Raw genomic sequence first — 17,570 nt, 5'->3', positions numbered from 1 at the left:
TATAATAATTTTTTTAAATCTATATATATATACTTTTTTTTTTAATTAATTAATGAAAACAACTCACTTCTCCTCACAAGAACACCAGGAATCCATGAAACATGGAGGGCGGTTAAAATGTTGAGAGTTCGGTCACAAAGAGGTCATGGACATCCAGATGGACAAAAGATGTATGGACTAGCCTCCCAAGACATCTGGAGATGTACAAGATAAGGGCAGAATAAATAACGGTTGAAACTTCGCGTTTTCTTAACGTTTTCCTTACCGAAAAGTAGAAACTTAACAAAGATAATTAACCAACAAACAATAATATTTTTTCTATTATTATATGTTTCCTACCTACACGACCTTCCAAAAAAAATAAAAATAAAAAATAAAGAGTACGAATTCCAGAAAGCTTAAGTGGAAACATAATAACGCTTAACCTCAGGACATTAAAATATAACTCAGAATAAACACCAATCTCTGGAGAACTAAACTTGGCGAAGCCAAATAATGTGACGAGAATCATTACGAATATTCATTAAACATAGACGAATAATTACCACGATACTAAGACCGAAGGAACTCATAAAATATAATTAACGAATAAATGTAACACACAGGACCACATAAATGTATTACAAACATCTCCTCAGCCACCTTTGTCTTCCAGCGGGGTCTGACGGGCAAGGAGGGAGCAAAAGGTCACAAAGGGGGGGGGGTGTCTGCTTCTTCTCACTCTGTCTTGTTTGTTTTCTCTCGCAAGAGACGCGAAGAGAGGGGAGTCACGTTTTGAGTTAGGCACGGGCGCACACCGCGAAAGGGCAGTCTGGGTTGAGTCGGAGTCGAGCTCAGCGGTGCGACGGGGCACGCAAGGGAGCTGTGGCGGTTGTGCCTCGAGAAGTGATGGAACGAGGAGGAGTCGTTCGAGTCGCAGAAGTCTGAGTTCAACCTGGGTCGGGGCTGGGTTTCAGCCGTGCTCCGGCTGGCGGAGCGTCGTGAGGAAACGAAACACCGATGCCGATAGCAGGTGTCGCTTCTCGCAGAACAAATGTAAGTGCGAGTGAAGCTGGCAGCTGCACTAACAAAGGAAGCACGGAGCAGAGAGAGTGACGAGTGACGACAAGCAATCAACCTGTAAAAGGACGGAGATCGCCAAGCGTCGACCAAGCGTGCAAAGCAGAGAGCGCGAAGCAGTGGAGAAAGCCTGGTCAAACGGCTGTGGAGAGAGAGAGAGCACAAGAGCAGCACGACTCGGACGTCACCGGGCGTCACCGAGCGTCGTGCCAACTCGTCATCCAGCAGTGGAGAGAGAGAGCGCGCAAGAGCAGCACGACTCGGACGTCACCGGGCGTCACCGAGCGTCGTGCCAACTCGTCATCCAGCAGTGGAGAGAGAGAGCGCGCAAGAGCAGCACGACTCGGACGTCACCGGGCGTCACCGAGCGTCGTGCCAACTCGTCATCCAGCGGTAGAGAGCGAGGGCGCACAAGCCGAGCGACACGCTGAGCGAGGAAGCAGAGACACGCAGGTGCTCGCGGCGGCCACGCCCAAGCCAGAGAAAACTTCTGGCCGCTGGTTGTATCCTCCTACACCACACAAGCTAACGACACAATTAATATTACGAGGGGACAACGCACACACAGCACGCACACGAATAAGACTAAAAAAAAATTATTGTCTTTGCGTTTCAAAAAGGGTTGCCATTTCGAGGTGGTGCGTTCAATATGAACTGATCGTGCAAAGCGGTGCTGCCGTCGAGTTACATGAATAAGAAATGTTTTAGTCATTCATTTTCGTTAACTGCATAATTTCGCCAATGAAGAAGTATTTTAGTCATTCATTTTCGTTAATTGCATAATCTTGCCCATGAATTTATTGACGTATACCTGCTTTCGCATAAGAGAGTGTCATGTGCTTGTTTAGAATTAAAATTGCTTAACACCAACTGTTCGAGTGCTTCTTTCCAAGTCCATGCAAAACTGTCTTATTCATAAGAGCTGTATCCTGATGAGATCTGAACTGGTGACCTTAAATATCATAACACACACTAGGATAATCGGTAAACGTTTAATCGATGATAATCGTGTTATCCTGATTAACAACTCTGGATAAACGAAGCTGAGCCTAATTATCACAACTGCACACATTAACATCGTCGCAAGCATCCGCATAAATTACTACGATTATCTCAGCGATTATCATAATTTATGCATATCATTACACGCATCATCATAATTTATGCATATTAATACACACATTAACATAATTAATGCGATTTGCGCATTTTTCGGAAAATTATTAATTTTTATTATTTTCATCAAAATTTCATAACCCGACATATACAACAGCGCGCAAATAAATAAATAAATAACCGCGGGCCCCCACCGCGTCATCGCTGTGCGGCAACGTCACAGCCGCTTCGAGGGTGACGTCACGTTGCTAGGGGAAACGAAGTGGAGGGGGAGGGGTGCGAGGAGTGGGGGGTGGTGGGAGGAGAGAGACTCCCGTCTCCCAGCATGCACCGCGGCCAAGTTGCCCTTAGAGACAAGGACTGGGTCAGGGTACGGGGGGTAAAAGAGGGGCGTATCCGGCGGCCATCTTCCCACGGGAGATACCTCTGCAAAACCAATGGGGTGACGTCACCGAACGGCGACGCGGTCACTCCCCCCCCCCCACCGCGTGGGGTTGCCGCGAAGTGGCTCAGCGGTTGTTAGTGTCCCGTAGTAAGATGGCCGTCGCCTAGGCGCACGATGCCGCGGCGCGCCCCAGATGTGGTTCGGAGTGCAAAACAGTCCACGCTTGCCCAGGCGGCGACGCCGGCCATGTCGAGGTGAAGGAGGGTGAGTGCGAGCAGACGGGACGAGGAGAAGGAGTGGGGACGACGAGGGGACGGGACGAGGTGCTGAGTAGGTGATTGTGGTTGTTGTGGTGGTGGTGGTGATTGCTGCGGTGACGGCGGTGTTGGTGATGGGAGTGATGTGGTTAGTTTGGTGGTGGTGGTCGTGGAGGTGGTCGTGGCGGTGATGGTCGTGATTTTGATCACCGTGGGAGTTACGTGATGGTGTTGGTTGGTGGTGGTGGTGATGCTCGTGATTTGCGGTGATGGTGGTAGGCACGTGGAGGAGACGCGTTTGTGATGGCGATGATGTGATGTGATGAAAGTTATATTTCTCCAGGTGGAGATGATTGCCGATAGCAGTGATGGTAGGACAGTGAATATGGTGGCGATAGTCACATCGTACAGGCGGTGGCGATGATGCCTGATGGCACTGATTGCTGCGCTGATGGAAGCGATGGTGGTGGCTGTGGTCGTGATTTCATGATCGCGATGACGGTGGTGGGGTGCTGCTGATGATGATGACAGTGATGTGGGCGATGGTGCTTACGTGAAGGTGATGGTCCGGCTGGTGGGTATGATGGTGATGGCCGTGATTTCTACGGTCATGTTTTTGTGATGGTAATGATGGTACTGGCCACGGTGTAGGTAATGGCAAGGGCGTTGATGGTCATGGCGGTGATAATGATACCCTTTCAACTCGTAGAATACTCCACTCACTGTACGTTGTGTGCGTTTTTGCGCCGTGGTGGTAATGCACGCTCTGAATTACACTCAGATGCCTTAATTAAAACACATGGATTAGATGCGTAATCCCGTGCCGCATTGAACCGTGAGCTCGGACAGGCCACATGGCAAACAGAGATTATGGCCATTCGTTGAGGCGGAGTGGCCCAAAAGGACATCGACCGAGGAGATGGAGGGATGATAGCCCCATGGTTGATGGCGATGGGTTAGATTATAGCAAGCCAGGAGAAAGGGTCGGGGGGATGATGGGGCATGTTACGACTTGTCCTAAACAAAATCCTGACAATCGTGAACACACCGTTCCGTTACAACACAAGTTTTGAACACTATGTAAGCGGCATGTCTGTACGGTCAAATAAACCACCACTACACACAAGGCCGAGTTATAAGTCCTCGCCCAGCAGCGGATTAACATGCGTGCATGTTTGTTAATGGGTTATCATATTGCGTCGGTCAATAGAGCCGAGTTAAATGGCACGTGCCAAAAGTGCGTAAAGCCGTAATCCTTTAAGAGCAGTCCATTACATAGGGATATCGCAGTCCATTAAGTAATTCGCGTGTTTTAGATTAACCACAATGGCTATATAGTTAGGGGTGTACACATGCACCTATTGTACAAATTTGACTTGTGCTGGGTGAGGTCATTATTATTATTCACGATATCTTAAAGGTCCAAAGCGCTCAGCCCCATTCCCTATGTCATTACTATCACCCATGGTCAACCACCATCACAGGCATCACACCATCTCCTGAATACCATTATCAGCGCCACCGCAGCCATCACTATCATCACCTTCATCAACCCCCAACCACGACCACAACCATCATCGCCTCGGCAATGATCACAGACACCGCCATACCCACGGCCACTGCTCGCCCCCCCATCTACCACGACCATTATCACCAACATCTCCACTGCCACCATTTCTGCTGGGGTCGCTGCTGTGCATTGCGCCATTGTGACACTTCACATGGAGGGCGTCTTGGTGAAGGAATGCGGGCACGCGTGTAACCACACACACACGAGTTTGCGAGCACATATTCCCCATATCAACCACACTATTTGTACCGAGAGGGAGCGCCCTTGCCAAGAACATCTGCTAACCCAGCAGTGTTTGTTAACGAGCCTCAGCTGCTGCTGAGAGACAAGAGGTTGGAATAAATCAACCCAAAGGTCACTTGCTTAAACACAACCCAATAGGCTGATAGACTTGACAAATATTTATTTTCATGGGTGAGGTTAAAGTATGTTTATTTATTTAAGCCTCGTGAGTAGCAGGGAGCAGTGCATTAGAACCCATTATTCTACTGTACTGTGCTCTCTGCCTTTTCCGACCCACACTGACCAACATAGCGAAGTATGGTCAAACAGTGACTTCCATAGGCATCTTCATCCATACAGAAGGGTACTCTGAGTGCAGAACGTCGGCAAGTAATTGCTTTACCCTCTTTTAAACGATTCGAAGTGGTTTGGATGTGGGCGCTTGCCACTCAGTGCAACAGTTACACCCATTTTCCACTGGATCCCCTTTTCAATTCTGTGACTTTTGAAATCGAGGCCGAAATCATTTATCGAAAACTCGACAATTGTTTGACAGCCCTACTAGCATGAGAACCCCCATGCGTGTTGTTTATTCCCTCCGTAACCCTCCTGCCCTCTCCTTCCACCCTTTACAGGGAGAGGCCTCCACCACTCCCAGCGTCGCGAGGGCCCTTCGCCATGGGTCCCGTGATGCCGCCGGTCAAGAAGTCGACCCTCACGACCTTCCCGTTGGGGCGCCACCTCGCCCCCGGCAGCCAGTCCCCGCCGCGCGCCACTCGCCTCTCCCTCGGCGCAAACTTTGGCGTCTTCTGCCTGAACGCCACCGCCGCGGCCGCCACCGTGCCGCGACCGCTCAGCCGGCGTCGCCCCTCGCAGCAGCACCACCAGCAGCCGGCGGCGCGGAAGCGCTGGGCCATCGGCGCCGACGGGGACGACCTGACGAGCCTGCAGTGGCTGCACGAAGACCCCTGCCTGCTCCACGGCCTGGGACTCGGGGCGCAGCCACGCGCCGACCCGTGCCCCTCGGACGGCAAGCTCGGAGCGAGCGGGTCGTCGTCGTCGGGCGGCGACGGCGGAACGTTCGCCGGCGGCCACGCGTTTGGCGCCGCCGCCGCCAAGGGATGTCCGGGCGACGGGGCACTGCTGCTGCAGCCGCTGTCGGGCGAGGACAAGCCGCCGTACTCTTTCAGCTGCCTCATCTTCCTGGCGATGGAGGAGGCGCCCGGCAAGCGGCTTCCCGTGCACAGCATCTACGAGTGGATCGCCGCGCGCTTCCCCTACTTCGCCCGCGCGCCCGACGGCTGGAAGAACTCGATAAGGCACAACCTGTCGCTCAACAAGTGCTTCCGCAAGGCCGATCGGGGGAAGGTGATGACGTTTGTTTGAATAAAATGAACGTGTATGTAACAAATCTCTTTAACCGACTCTGTACATTGACGACGGGAAAAGGGCGGAGACTAGGAGACAAATGAAAAGGGGAGGGGGCAAACCAACAGCAAAGCAAATGCGAGGTGCACAGCGATGACGACTAATTTAGCAAATTAACTCTATCGTAAATAACATTTCTAGATTTGAAGCTTTCGTGACTGCAAGGATTCATACTCTTAGTTCTTTCGGTAAAGTCACGTAGGTAAAAAATGAAATAAAAATTAATAAAAATAAAACAATAAAAATCACGACGTTTCGGAGGCAACACAAGTCTCCGTCATCAGGTGGGACCGTCACAGCCAGATTTGCTGCATCAAGTGAGGGAGGGATTCAAGGTACTTAAGAGCTTACACCTTGAATCCCTCCCTCACTTGATGCAGCAAATCTGGCTGTGACTGTCCCACCTGATGACGGAGACTTGTGTTGCCTCCGAAACGTCGTGATTTTTATTGTTTTATTTTTATTAATTTTATTTTTTACCTACGTGACTTTACCGAAAGAACGTAAATAACATCTCCGCTAACTAACTGACTTTACCCCCCCCCCCCCCACTGCTGCATCGCAGGACCCCGGCAAGGGCTCCCTGTGGGGGGTGCAGCCCGAGTACCGACCCGTGCTGCTCGACGCGCTGAGGAGGACGGGCTACTGGACGCGCTCGCTGACGGACAAACCCTCGTCGTCGTCACCGTCGTCACCATCGCCGTCGTCGCCACCGCTGCCGCTGCTGCAGCCGGTGCCCCTCTCGCCGCGCCGATCTCGGCACGCGCCGCGGCACGGATGGTCGGCGTTCGCCCTGCGCAGGTACCTCCTGCTTGCCGCTCCTCGACGGCCGTCACGGCGTCGTTGCGAAGCCGTTGATCGGCGTCGTGACCTCCGATTAGCACGGTTGGCGACGTATGGTGCGAAAGAAGTTGAGCATGCGTGACGTCACCGTGTTTCGGCTGATGTGATGTGTGATAAGAATGTCATAGTTGTGCCTGTTGATGTCATTGAGGTGTCGTTATGAAGCCACTGGTATGCTTGTATGTACGTTGAACTTCTTTCACACCGTACATAGCCAACCACGTTAATCGGTGTGGGGGAAGGACAACACAAAAAGCAGTTCTAAATAAATATGAAAATGCTTTGTATGATTTGCAACGGTAGCAATCAAAATGAGTCCTAGGACTCTTAGTCGGGGGGGGGGGGGGGTCCTGCTTTGCGTGTTGTTTGACCGATTCCACGCTGTTAACGTTGGATGACCACGCCTCCTTTCGTCCCGCAGTTCCTCGTCGCTCGTGCGCGCCCACCGGAGCCTCTCCAGCTTCCACGGTGAGCGTCGCGTCGCAGCGGCCTCTTCGGACCCTCCTGCCGCTGACCGGCTCCGCGCTACAGGGGGCTCCCGCACTCGGGTTCCCATCGGGAGTGCATTCTGTGGCTTGTGGCTTGGTGGGCTAGCTGGATGGGTGTATGGATAGTGTCTAGTGGGGAACGGTGGCGCAGTGGTTAGGGCGCTGCGCTACAAACTCGGTGAACCGTGCTCGTGGCCAACAACAGTGACGATTATTTTAACCCATCCTGGGCCTCCCCTTGGTCGACTCCGCTTCAAATGAGTACCCGGTGTAGTGTGCAAACATCACCACTGGGGAGACAAAGGCGGCCGGGCGTGGTGCTGGCCACCCACCCCCTCGTGTGCCATTCCAGCTTTCATAGGTGCTCGCGAACAGCACTTGCCCCAACAGTCTGTTCAAGCTATAAGGGGGATCTTTGGATAGTGTCTAGCAGCTACTTGGCTGTTTGTTTAAGGCTAGGACTGGCGTTTGATTGGCTAGTCAGAGTTGGGGGTTGAGCTAGTATGAGTGGCGAGTGTTAAGGCTTGTACTAGTATTCACCTTAGCCTTAAGTCTTAACTAGCCAAACAGGCTCAGGGCCGATACTAGCAGCTGGTTGGCTAGAATTTGGGGTAGGGCTCACATTGATTGGTTAGTCGGCTAGGGATAGGTATAGAGCTAGCATTTCATAACCTAGTCAGCTCGGGTTAGGGTTAGGTCTGAGCCTAGTTGGCCATTTAACTCCGGTGACTGGTACCAGCAGTGTCAAGATCGGCCTCTGTGGAGGAGGTTCATGAAGGACGCTGCTCGGCATTTGGATGCAGTTGCCCTCCAGCAACAGCTGAGGACAGAGGAGCGACACTCACAACGAGCAGAGCGCTGGACGGCTAGGTGGTGCGTCTGCCAGTCATCTCTGTCAATCCATGGGACCTGACTGTCCCATGACCTGTCAGCAGTGAGCCTTTGACACTTCACGTTGCCTCGAGGTGCACCTAGCCTGGCACAATTGCCGTGGCGACGTCACCGACGCTTGGTGGCGAACGATTTTGTTTTTTGTTGTTGTCGTTGTTTAACTCCACCCCCAAACCCCACTTCCCCCACTTCCCCACTGCCGGTGCATTCTCCCTCTCCATGTTCCCCGCCACCGATGCTAACGGCGCCACCGCCTCTCTTCTCCGTTCCAGCTGCCGATCGGCGTTCCTCGATGGTCGTGAAGTCGCTGCACGGCACTGGGCCGTGGAGAGGTAGCGTCCCTCCTATCTTTGGTTCCTCCGGGCTGGAGTTAGGTTGTTTATGATTATTATTGTAAAAGAAAAGGCAATATATCGTGCTGCTGCCGTGCAGTAATTGCGAACGCGGAAGGACTTGCAATCCGGAGATTTTAAATTCTGTGTCCCAATGCGGCAGTTGAAATAACGAATTGTCCATTTTGTTTGTTTTTATATATTTATGTAGAACTTTTTTCGCATCGTACATAGCCAACTGTGCTAATCAGAGGTGTGGCAGTAGTACAGCAAACTAAACACAAAAACTTGTTTTAAAGAAATTAGTTTTTTGTAATCCCACTCTTTTGTCTACGTGGCAACTTGATTGATTTCGTGGAACAGTATATTTTTTACCGGGTTTCACCTTGTCTTTTGAGTATCATCAGCAGAGTGCTGTCACTTAGACGAAGACTGCTGGATTTTCCAATGTTACAGGCAATATCCGATAACAAACATGATTGGGCCCAGTAGTTTTCGTGACTTGCAGGGATTCATATTATTGGTTCTTTCGGTAAAGTCACGTAGAAGGGAAATAATAAAATAATACAAATATAAAACAATACAAATTCTCACGACGTTTCGACTGCAACACAAGCAACACAAAAATCCACAGCAAGAAAATGTTATTGCTGTGGATTTCACACCTGATGATGATTGCTTGTGTTGCAGTCGAAACGTCGTGAGAATTTTTATTGTTTTATATTTGTATTATTTTATTATTTCCCTTTTACGTGACTTTACCGAAAGAACCAAGAATATAAATACCTATTCAAACTGCAGTGTTTATTTAAAACCTGACAGTGCATTGAGACTTAAACATCTCTCTTTTCTACACAAACACACAGACCCTAGTGTGTGTGTTTAATTATAGATTAAGAACTAATTAATAACTACGTTCCTTATCTTTGCGGGAGTGCTGGTGAATCTCACCAGTTGCCCGTGCGGTCTGGCCAAATGGACGACGCTCACACGCGACTCGTGTTTTTTGCCGGAACTCCAGGCTCCAGACTCGATTGCGCCGACACCGTCAAGCCGTGCCCGAGAAGCCGGGGCCCGTGGTGTCGCCCTGCCACCGCCACCGCACCGGTGCTTCAGCCGCTCGCCGAGGGCGGCGTGGCGGAGAGTGAGCGCCGTTCGGAGGCGTACATGCGCCTCGTGCGCGGCAGGGATTCCAAACTCTACCTGAAGCGCGGCCAGGGCCCGTGGCCCTCTCGGCGCCACCCGCCGGCCGCCGGCGATGAAATCGGCGAAGCGTGCGGCCCAGTTGCCGGTGGTGCAAGCGGTACCGGGAGCGGCGGCACAAGTGACGCCGGCGGCATGGGGAAGGCGGATGTAAAACCCGCAGCGACGATCGATGGGAGCGCCGCCGTTGTTGCCACAGAGGCGGTGAAACCGGCGGTGAAACCGGCGCCGGAACCGGAAGCCGTGGGCGACAGTGGTGGTAACGCCGTCGACGGCGCCGGGGTAGAAGCGGAACACCCGAGCACCAGTGTCGGGACGGTCCCGAGCGACGACACAAGGAATCCCGGTGGCGGCGATAATAGTGCCGGGGTAGACATGGCTGACGGTAGGAGCGCTGTCGTGGTCAGACGCGGCGGTGGCGGCATCCGTCGCGTCGGTTGCACTAACGCCCTCGCTGACCACAACTACGGGCTCCCCTGCCCGCCGCCAACACCACCACCGGCACCGCCAGTGGTGCCGCTACAACCACCGGCGGCGCCAAGCGGCCATGTGCACCGCCAAACCCGGCGCGAGAAGCCTTCCGGCCGGCGCTGGAAGCGCGCGTGTCGCGAGGCAGTGAAGCGCGGCAGAGTCGGGCGTGAGGACGGCGAGGTGGAGCAGGAAGGGAGTGAGGGGGTAACGACAACATCGTCGTCGTCACGGCGCGGGCGGCATCGCAAGCGCAGGCGGGAGGACGAGCGGAGGGAAGAGCAGCAGCAGCTGAGCTGGGAGGCGCGGGTGGCCGGGGTGGATGAGGACGTGAGGGAGGCGGTGACGTCGTTGTTGTTCCTCGCCGGCATTGACGTGGGGCCCCTGTGGAGGCCGCCCGCCGGCGCGGCCGTGGCGGTGGCGGTGGCGCCGGCGCGCCGCGGCACTGCCCAGCTCAGCTGACCACGGCGCTCGGTCGGTTTGACGGAGGAGGGACGCGATCGCAAAGGAGAGATGAGCAAACGGCTCCCGTCATGCAAAGTTCACGCGCATTCGTTGAAAGTAGCGTTGGCAAAAAGTACAACATGTTTGAGATTACATTTACGTGTGTGCTGAGTAGAAAGACACACTTTAAGTCTCTGGGTTCTCGTCCACACGGTCAGCCGCTTTGTCAGTCCACCGCTGCATCACCACGCCGTGCCGATCGTGGTGGGTTACTTGACCGTACTTTACCAAGCTGGTCAGTGCTCGTTGGTGAAGTGGTGGGGTGGCCCAAAACTGGTTAGGATATATCGCTCGCCACGGATGTTAGCCATGGCCGGGTCACCACCGCGCACCATCCTAAGATCGACAACACCTACGGATTGGAAGTTTTATGAATGTTAGATCATTTGGTACGTGTCCAGTATTGTGGGAGCAAAGGATTCGATCAATCGATGTCTCGCTGCGTGGCAAGTAGCTACAAGATGAGAGCCGTACGTGATGTTTTTTTTTTGGGTTGTGTTCATCAGCGCCGTTGGACCCCCGCGTCCGATTGCGTTTTCCCTCCGCTAAACGACGGAAACATTTTCCTCACCGACGCAAATGCGGCTTTTTGTGGGGTCGCGCACGAGGCCGCAGGTGAGGGCGTGCGTCAGCGTTCGCAGACCATTGTGTGTGTGTTAGTTATTCATTAATACCTAATTAATAACTGGGCGTGCCTCGTGGAGGAGGGGTTTTCTGCCGAAGGGAGCCAGGATGTGGGGGTGGTCGCCGTTTCTAAAAGGGCACCTAGTAGTCAAACGCTGAAGTAAAGTTGCCAAGTATAATTTGAAGTCGGTTAATCGACGTCCCAGCTCAACTGAAAACTCGCAAGTTGTCTGCTAAATTGCGAATGTGTGGAACGGTCCTGTGCCGGTCGTGGAAATTCCACATACCTATAGCCCCTGGCCAATAAGGGGGCGGACGCCGTAGACCTTCCGCAAAGACGGGGGTGCCTGTTTTTATCCGCCAGAGAGAGATGGATGGGTAGTCGACCCTCACCCCCCTCATCCCCCACTAACCGGGGATTCAAACCTTCCACTTGTTTTGAGAGTGGAACACTCTCACCGCTGCCCCACCTTGTTGCTATCATCGTGAAGCAACAATGCCTTGACTCTTTCACTCTCCGAGACGTCTGTAAGTTGCATGGTGGGTGCCCCTAGTTCACCGCTGAATCTCGGAACGCGGAAGTGTTTAGCGTTAATTTTTATTTAGAGAGGCGTAGCGCCGTTGTTTTTGAAGATTTTGTCACTCACTGCGGAGAACCATTGCGACACAACCGCACTCTACGATAGCTGGCGCCAAACCGTGCCGCACACCCCGCGTGGCCTTGTACGTCTTCAGGTCCCTCCGACCTGAAGACGTACCAATAACTTTATTTTACTTTCTCTTCCGATTCCTTTCCGATACTTTTTTCTTCAAATTCCTTCCCGATGACGTACGTGTACGATGAGGTACACGTACGTCATCGGAATGGGAAAGGGTTTATTTCTGTCTCCAGGCACGGCCCACGACCGCCCCCACCTCCCACCCCCCCGGTTGTACCCCTTCGCCTGCCTTGTTGTAGGACCCCCCCCCCCCCACATCGCTCGGCTGCTGTTGAAACTCTAATGGCTTCCGAGATGTTCTTTTAGCCCCGAGTGTTCACCGGCACGTTCAGTATTGATCTCTCTCTCTCATTGGCAAGAGCGCACAAGTTGTGAATGCAGGGTGATTCCGTTTGCAGATACCCCACTAAAAATAATCGGGAGTGATTCGTAGGCAAGAAAAAGAGTTTGACTTCAAAGCCTCCGCACGTATACTGCCCATCTCCATTCTTCACGTTGGTAAATCGTCTAACAACCGTGTGAGATACGGAGCCATCACTTTCACAGTATTCAGTCGTCTTTGAGAAGAGAGTGAGGAGGGTCGTTATGAAGCCAATGGGCTATCTTTTAATTTATTGAGTAAGTTCCCAACTTGTTTTTTTTTTGTTAATCCTGATTGTGCCGTCGGTGTCGCGTTATCACGAGACGAAGAACCCTCCCACAGAGTCGCCACCTATTCAGTGGGGTATCTATACATGTTAAGCCATAACATTAAGTTTTATGTTGCTCATGGGTTGCTCACACAGTCGTTAAATATCTCCTTAACGAGGCCGCAAGTTGCTCATTGCTTCCCGCGTACCCCTCCCCCACAACACTTTACCTGTGCCCCCTAGTTGGGACAGAGGCCCCCCCCCCCCGTCCCCTGCTTCGCTGCTGCCAGCCACAGGGAGACTTCGCAGCTTCACATCGGCAGGAGCGGCAGCAGCGCGTTTCGTTTCCCCGTTCGTGTCGACTCCAGACGCGTTCTCGCCGCTTGAGTGCAGCGCGAGTCGCCGTCCGTCATGCGCGGCGGTCAGGTGACCCCCCCCCCGCCCCACATCGGCAGTGGTCGTCTTATCGCGTCCTGCCACCACAGTGGCAGGTTTTACGAGTATCGACGGCCCCGCGCTCTTTGCGATTCACCGCGGCGACACGTGCCGGGGGGGGGGGGTTAGGGTTATGGCGATTGCCCCCTTTGCGTCAGTGATCACGACGACGACGACGGCGGTGATCATGCGTGTCATAGTTTAGGACGAGGGGTGGGGAAGCTTTACGGCTCCCCGCGGGCCACACGATGAGACCCACCAACCACTTCTTAACGGCGAGCGATGACGTCTTGGCCGCACTGATCGGGTACTCCAGAGGGGGGGGATGTTTTCGATGAACCTTGCAACAACAACTTGTTTCTAATTTTGATAACGCTTGGTCACCTGTAAAGTTTGTGAGCCCTGGTTATTTCTCGTGTTTATTTTGGATAGTGCCGAGGTGCGTGCGTGCGTGCGTGGGGCAACCCGCCAACGGTATCCAAACGTCATAGCACAACACCGTGGCTCTCGTGGTGCGAGGCACCAGGGAGGCACCGCCCAACGATCGGCATCGGAGCCGTCGCACGCTCGCACGCTCGCACGCGCGCACGCTCGCACGGGCGCACTTGTCAGAGTGGACAGTGCAGAGAGGCCGTTTGCATGGTACTGGCGGAGCTCGGTACAGATTGTAGACTCCTGGTTGAAGCCACACCAGGTTCGCTGGAGGCTGCTGGAGCAGTTCTCTCGTTGCCTTTTTGGACCCGGAGCCTTTTTGGAGAGGTGGGAGCGGGCAATGTTGAAGGTCAATGTTAACCTGTGGTCCTTTAGTGGGGTCTATCCCCCCCCCCCTTCGATTGAGCACCTCTTCGTTGCGGATATTGGATTTGCAACGACGTGTTGTTAATACTGCGCTCTCGGCGGTCATGGTGAATATGGAGAATATTAAATATATATTTTGATTTTTGTTTTTTAAACATATTTCTAGAGAGACAAAAAAATATATCAATTTGCATTTTAGAAAATATTTTTTTTTCTAACTTTTGCAAAAAAAAAGTGTTTGAGCTAACGCTGCCAAAACCGAACGGAGGCTTCCACGTGGGACAACGAGTGGAGTTGGACACAATTGGCACAACGAACCCCTCCTCCCCAATTACACCGTGACATCACTGCCTTATCTTGCCGATGCCACCTGTGAGGGGATGTGAACTCTGACCCGTTACCGCGGAGGCACGAGCGTTGGCTGCCTCCTCCCTCCGCCGTGAGACGGGGAGGAAGGGGTTGTGGGGGGTTGTGGGTAGTCCGTTCGCGTGTACGGCTGCCAAACGTCGCCCCGGTGTGTTTCAGAAAGGGCCGGCTGTCCGTCTGGGTTGTGTGTCCCACCCCCCCCCCCGAAGGTTTTTTTCCGGCCGGATCGGTCGGTCGGACGGGGCATCGCGTCCCGTTGGAGGCCGCCCAGAAAGGTTTGCGTCTGCGCCCCGTTAACACCGAAGACGTTCGCAGGTTTTTGGTTTCCCGCTGGACATGTCCCGGCTCGCTGATAGAGTGGGAGTCGGTGGCGCATGGCTGGGTAGTCTCGGCCAACCAAAGCGAGATGTATATTTGGATGCGGTGATCCTGGTGGCATTTAAGGCCTTGGACCGTCTGGGTTTCCCTCGGAGCTAGCCGGCGCGCTGGTTTGTTCTTTTTTGCATTAACGGACACTGCCGAGGAGATTTTATTTGTGGAAAACCGGTCGGGTTCTCGGTAAGGGGAGGGAAAATTACATTTAAAATGTTCTCTTAAAGTGTTAAAATAATGTTTGAACTATTGTTGTTGATAACGTTGGTAATAAAACTAAAGCTATATCTGTTAGTGGTTTTGTTGGGTGATTTTGTTGCTATAATAAGCATAGGAGTGGGGGGGGGGGGTTAGAGGCGCAGCCCTTGCAAGTACTCGCTTACTCCACTGCGGGTGGAAAGGCGTCCACTAGAGGCAGCTGCGGAGAGCCCCGCACTACCGGTTGGATGTCTTGGCAGAGGTGGAAGTTATCCACATCTTACTCCCACCACACGCCACCTGCCAATCAAAGGGGGCCGCGGTGGCGGGATGTTAATTACTTGGCCTGGAATACAGGAGGTTGTGGGTTCGATCCCGACCCCTGACGCCTCCTGTGTATTTGGAGTTTGGGTAATTTTAGAAACTTGCGCAATCGTTTGAACTTCCGCACCCGGAGATGGAATCGAACTCGCGACCTCCGGATTGCCAGTCACGTGTGGTGGCCATACTGGACATCTGTGGGGGGGTGGGGGGGGGGGGAAGAGCTTCATAGCTCATCGGATTCCTTCAGTATAAATAAACATGCAGACTCCGACTCTTTGCACGAGGATCCTGCTCCATCGGAACGAACGTTTTGGCAATTCCGGTAAATGAGAGTTCTGCTTTTTTTTGGGGGGGGGGGGGAGGAAACCAAAGTACGTGTCCGGAGAAACCCCCACCACACCCGGGGGGGGGGGGTAACATGCCCCGCGGAACAGAAAGGTTCACAGTGAAGCACCGCAAGATAGCCGTGCGGCATCTTTGTCGTGTCGTGCAATGCGCGTGGATTCATTCGTTGGTGGTGGCTGAGCGAGTGAGTGGCTGAGCGAACGAGTGGCTGAGCGAGCGAGTGGCTGAGCGAACGAGTGGCTGAGCGAACGAGTGGCTGAGCGAGCGAGTGGCTGAGCGAGCGAGTGGCTGAGCGAGCGAGTGGCTGAGCGAGCGAGTGGCTGAGCGAGCGAGTGGCTGAGCGAGCGAGTGGCTGAGCGAGCGAGTGGCTGAGCGAGCGAGTGGCTGAGCGAACGAGTGGCTGAGCGAGCGAGTGGCCGAGCGAGTGGCTGAGCGAGTGACTTTCGGGCACCGTGGCTGCGTTTTTAAGCTCGTTTCAAGTCCACGATTCTTGAATTGATCAAGCGCGCGCAAGCTCAGCAAAGCGGTGGTTTCGGCGAGTCAAGACGGTCACCAGTTCCGTTCGCCTTCAACTCTTCGCATCCCCCCCACCCACTTTCACGACCGCTTACCGCGACGTGAAAATGACTGGGAATGTTTAAATTACCGTAATCCGCGACTTCATTTGGGGGAGATCGCGAAGCAAGATCGCCCCCTGCCGCCGTGCGACGACTTTTAATGAAGGATGCCACAGCAGAGGTTTGTCAAGAGCATGTTGATCATGTGCTCGCAAAACAACGACGACACTGCACGTGCGATGTAAACAAATATCAAACGACGTTTGCAGTTTCGATTTAAAGCTTTCGTGGATTCATCTTCTTGGTTCTTTCGGTAAAGTCACGTGACTTTACCGAAAGAACCAAGAAGAGGTTTGCAGTGTACAGCCCGAAGTCAATCCACTGCTGGATGAGGGCTTCCACCAGGTGGTGCTGAACGAGTGGTTGGCACACAGCACGATGAACCCAGCGGACCCGAGTTCGATTCCCATCTGAAGCGGTCCTGTCACGTCACCAAGTCGTATTGACCAGCATGGTGAAGTATGGTCAAACTGACATGACATTGAGAGGCCTTCATCCAGCAGTGATGACATGGCTTTGAATGTTCAATATATGATATAAAATGTTAATTGCAAAAAAAAACTTGTTATCTGAGTCAACAGAACGCTATGAACTACAACACATCACTGCATCACATCGTACTCCATCGCAGTAAGAGGCAAGGGGGTCTGGGAGTAGGGGTCCCAGGGGTTAGGGAAGTAGGGATCTTTGGTTGACGGCGTTCTGCGCAAAAACCAGCGGCAGCTGAACCCCTTCAAGCAGGAACGACACGAAATCTGTACACCTGGACAGAGACACAAACACCACCACCATTGTCAACATCGCCACAAATGAACCACAATACCTTGTCGATCTCGTCACACAAGGAGCAAACCATCATCACGCAAACCCCGGTCATCCTCGCCGCCGCGGCGGCTTCTGGCTGGCCATCGAACAAAGATGGTCGCCGCATCGCGTGCTTTCAGATGCGCTTCTGCGGCCGTCTGGAACGCTCTTCCGATATTCGGAAGCCACTGGAGCTATGCACTTTAAATTCATAATGTAGATTGAAAATTCCTTTTTTTTAGAACTGCTTTTTGTATTTAGTTTGGTGTCCTTCCCCGCACCTCCGATGAGCGCGGTTGGCTACGTGCGGTGCGAAAGAAGTTCAACACAAACATTCATAATGACCATCATTATTCGACCCAAAAAACGCGACGGCCGCAACTTCAACACCATCACCAAGAGCAGCAGAATCTCGACAAATGTCCTCTCATCTACCCTGTCATCGTCTCTGCTTCCTCGTCTTCGCTCTCCATCCTCTCCTCCGCCGTGTTCTTTTCTCTCCATATCCTCTCATCAAACTAAAACTAAACACTTTTATAAGGTAAGGCCCACTAAGCTACGCAATTGTTTTTC

General features: G+C 52.9%; 1 protein-coding gene across 1 annotated transcript; it reads left to right on the top strand.

The window, feature by feature from the left end:
* The first annotated feature begins 2,823 nt into the window (after positions 1-2,823).
* Positions 2,824-15,003, top strand: LOC144941749 (uncharacterized). The gene is made up of 6 exons (XM_078868162.1): positions 2,824-2,894; positions 5,245-5,977; positions 6,603-6,838; positions 7,302-7,348; positions 8,532-8,591; positions 9,613-15,003. Exons 2-6 carry the CDS (start codon positions 5,288-5,290, stop codon positions 10,722-10,724), a joined length of 2,145 nt encoding a protein of 714 aa, XP_078724288.1. The 5' UTR covers positions 2,824-2,894; positions 5,245-5,287; the 3' UTR covers positions 10,725-15,003.
* Positions 15,004-17,570: the final 2,567 nt, after the last annotated feature.

The sequence above is a fragment of the Lampetra fluviatilis genome, chromosome 25 (genome assembly GCF_964198595.1).
Source record: "Lampetra fluviatilis chromosome 25, kcLamFluv1.1, whole genome shotgun sequence".
Lineage (NCBI taxonomy): Eukaryota > Metazoa > Chordata > Hyperoartia > Petromyzontiformes > Petromyzontidae > Lampetra > Lampetra fluviatilis.
The sequence above is the reverse complement of the archived record's forward strand: the minus strand, read 5'-3'. Positions and strand labels throughout refer to the sequence as shown.

Coding starts and splice junctions, on each gene's coding strand:
- LOC144941749 (XM_078868162.1), top strand. CDS start 5,288: ATGGGTCCCGTGATGCCGCCGGTCAAGAAGTCGACCCTCACGACCTTC. Junction 6,839..7,301: donor TCGGCGTTCGCCCTGCGCAG/GTACCTCCTGCT, acceptor TTCGTCCCGCAG/TTCCTCGTCGCTCGTGCGCG. Junction 8,592..9,612: donor CGGCACTGGGCCGTGGAGAG/GTAGCGTCCCTC, acceptor CCGGAACTCCAG/GCTCCAGACTCGATTGCGCC.